The sequence below is a fragment of the Penaeus japonicus genome, unplaced genomic scaffold, assembly GCF_977035675.1.
Source record: "Penaeus japonicus unplaced genomic scaffold, GWHDUDI00000001_assembly GWHDUDI00000026, whole genome shotgun sequence".
NCBI lineage: Eukaryota > Metazoa > Arthropoda > Malacostraca > Decapoda > Penaeidae > Penaeus > Penaeus japonicus.
This window is the reverse complement of record NW_028234428.1, coordinates 16,502,560-16,505,728: the sequence shown is the minus strand read 5'-3', so window position 1 is coordinate 16,505,728 and position 3,169 is coordinate 16,502,560. Positions and strand designations below refer to the sequence as shown.

The following is a 3,169-nucleotide window of genomic DNA, read 5'->3' as shown; positions in this document are numbered from 1 at the left end:
GCTTGCAAAGTGGCATGTATTGGATCAATGTATAGGTATGTAAGGGTCTTTGTGTTTATCTATCTATCTATATCTATATCTATCTATATATATATATATATATATATATATATATATATATATATATATTCAGTTACATTAATGAATTGCTAGTTTGAATATTTACCACAAATAAAGAGCAATCAATATCAATCACGATTTCAGACAATCATGAGTCAGTAATGCACAGTATCACTTGCGCAAATCAGTGGACAGATTAAAATAAAGAGACTATAGTTGGAACTTATACCAAATGGACAGGTTATTGTTGCATATCCATGCCACCATGAATAAGCAGGTTTAGTTTCTGATAATCAGTAACTTGCAGTTATGAAATGGGATATCATACCCGGGGCCAGATCCACAATATGCCTTATCTAATCACCAGGAAATTTATGTCACCGTGGAAATTGCAGTCAATATTATTTTGATAGTCTATAAAGTAGTGGAAAAGATATCAAAAGTGGCTTCTTTTTTATACCTAGTATATATTTTTTTCCGAAAAATGCGGCTTATCATTCAATTTAACTGATTTTTCATGTAATTAAATTTTCATGTTGAGGTGCCGCGAGTCTGAAGTGCCACAGATCCGGATTACCCATTCAATTGTGCTTTCACTCATACGCTTTAAACAGAAACTTTATAAGATATTCAGCGTTGATGGCACTTGACTGATTCGTCAAGAATACGGATTTCCGGTATATTCCTCCACCATGAAAAATACAATTCGGAACCAGGATAGATGTTGTAAAGCTGATGCCGCGGAAGGATAAAATCATGAAAGCAATGTACATTTTTTAAAGCAGCACATTATGTGCGGCTTTATTTTATTTCCGGAAGTAACCAGCATCAAGAGTACACAACACGTGAATGGCTCACGAGGACGAGGTTATTCAGAATACCCTGACATGGAAGATGCGGGGCATTTGGTTGTGTTCCTTTCCATTATTGCAAATGGAAATGATTCAGATGATTAAATGATTAGAGATGAACTACGAATTTCTGCTTGCAAGTAAAGTTTCGATCAGGACCTGAAAAAAATGAAAAAGGGCATTAGATTTTTTTTAACATGCTATTTCGTAGCAAGGGGGAGCGTGGTCGAACTAGTGTGCGTTTACATATTTCTGTGTTTGCTAATCCATATAATTAACTATTCATAGTATATCATTATTTTACATACTGTTATAAGTGTGCAAATATTGATTTGTTAAAATGGTCTTCAAATATTGCGATATTATAGATATTTGAACATCTACTTTTGTTAAAAGAGGCTAGCTTCTTTAATATTTCGTGTTCAATATATAGAGTAGTATTTTGAGATGGTTTTAAATACGGATCGTCTTGAGAAATAGTACCCATACAATGTTGTATGAAGTGTCTGATCCGAGTGCAGCATCAGATCATATATGTGCTAGCAATATTTTGATGCTGTTGGAATGTACTGCTTTTGGTGACAGAAAAGTGTATTCATTTCTTATCTCATAACGGTATGAAAATTCGCATAAAACTATGACATTTCTCTTATCAAAAACACTCGAATCGGACTACAATGCACCAGAAAGCATCTTACACTCTTCAGCATCATTTTCATAATAGACCCCCTCCCTTCAAATGCCTGGTCACGGGCCTAAGTATGCATATATGCATACGCATACGCACACACACACGCGCGCGCGCGTGTTTCTGTGTGTGGAAGGGATCTTTTTGTGAAAATGTTGAAGGGTGTAAGATGCTTTCAAGTGTAATATCGCTATCGCTCGATTCGAGTTACTTTATGAATAAAAAAAGAACATAGTGTATGTGTGTGTGTGTGTGTGTGTGTGTGTGTGTGTTTGTATGTGTGTGTTTGCTGTTCACTCAAATGCCAAATTATTATCTTATAAATCACATGAGGTCAGCTTTAATGACATATGGAAAGTATGAACCAAACGAATACTGTTCAGCTTCATAGATAGAATTAACCTCATCTGGCATAATATGCATCATTTGGCTTACCGCTGGGAGAAGTGAGTGCTTAACACCCTAGCTATACCACAACCGACTGGTTTTGCATAATAGGCCAAATGTAGTGTACCAAACATAATGTCAGAGGTCAGTTGGTTGTTTATCAAGCAGTAAACTATCTACATGACATTCATTTATTATAAATACTACATTTGGCCAATTCCGAAAACACCCACTGACGCGGATCTGTGCATTTCCAACTGTTGCTAGTAATACCTATTTTTTCATAACAACAATACTAAAGAAAATAACTGAACTGGCCACATCACCATGCTTATGGCAGAATAATCGTGTTCTACAGCGACACCACCTTTCTTTATTAGGATTAACTATAAAGCTATCTGTAGAATTCCTGTCGATTTTTTTAATTAACTACTGGTGGTAAAGATTTATATATGTTAATATTTTCTTGTCCATCCAGCTATATTAACGACCGTGTCTATTTCTTGAATTAAGTATTTTTGACAGTAAAGATTCCTATATAGAAATACAAATTTTACCTCCCTCTATATTAAAATGCGTTACTGCATTCTACCATCTTTCTCACATTCCTATATAGATCAACTTTTATGTCCTTCCATCTATGTTATCTACCTTGAACGGGAATGAACATCTTCCAAACCAGAAATGTAAAGCAGTATTGGGAGTAAGTAATACCTCACCTGATACTGCTTCTCTGACCTCTCAAGGCACTCGAGCTCCTCAGTAAAGAGGGTCATCTGCACCTCACGGCGCTCCTCCCAACGTCGCACCACCTGGGAAGACGAGGCAGTGAGACCCTTGTGAAACATAACTAAACTAAACGAAGGAAATTGCGAGTTTTAAGTAGATTCAAGAAACTACGAGAGAACCTGTTTTGTTGCACACACCTGCCTCTTCCAAGCTTCCAGGCGTCGCACCTCCGCTTCCAAGCCCGCTACTCGCTCCTCCAGCTCCCGCAGCTCTCCTTCCAGCTCCCACTTGCCGCTCTCTGACTTTTGGGGTTTAGTGGGGAGAGAACGACCGCTATGATGCATGGCAAGAAAATCAACATTTTTGTGAACTGATTATAAATCTGGCCAAGTTCGAACACCTCTCCACCAAAGATCATGCATGAAATTTCTAGCTTTTGAATTTGGAGTATATA

General features: G+C 37.1%; 1 protein-coding gene across 1 annotated transcript in view; it reads right to left on the bottom strand.

The window, feature by feature from the left end:
- Nucleotides 1–861: 861 nt before the first annotated feature.
- The window catches only part of LOC122263669 (axonemal dynein light intermediate polypeptide 1), a 16,300-nt gene continuing 13,992 nt past the window's right edge, over nt 862–3,169 (bottom strand). Inside the window, exons 7-9 of the mRNA XM_043032246.2 lie at nt 2,913–3,017; nt 2,706–2,798; nt 862–1,070 (exon numbers count right to left, since the gene is read on the bottom strand). Coding sequence (XP_042888180.1) covers nt 1,032–1,070; nt 2,706–2,798; nt 2,913–3,017 — 237 coding nt within the window. The 3' untranslated portion in view covers nt 862–1,031. The remainder of the gene's footprint in view (nt 1,071–2,705; nt 2,799–2,912; nt 3,018–3,169) is intronic.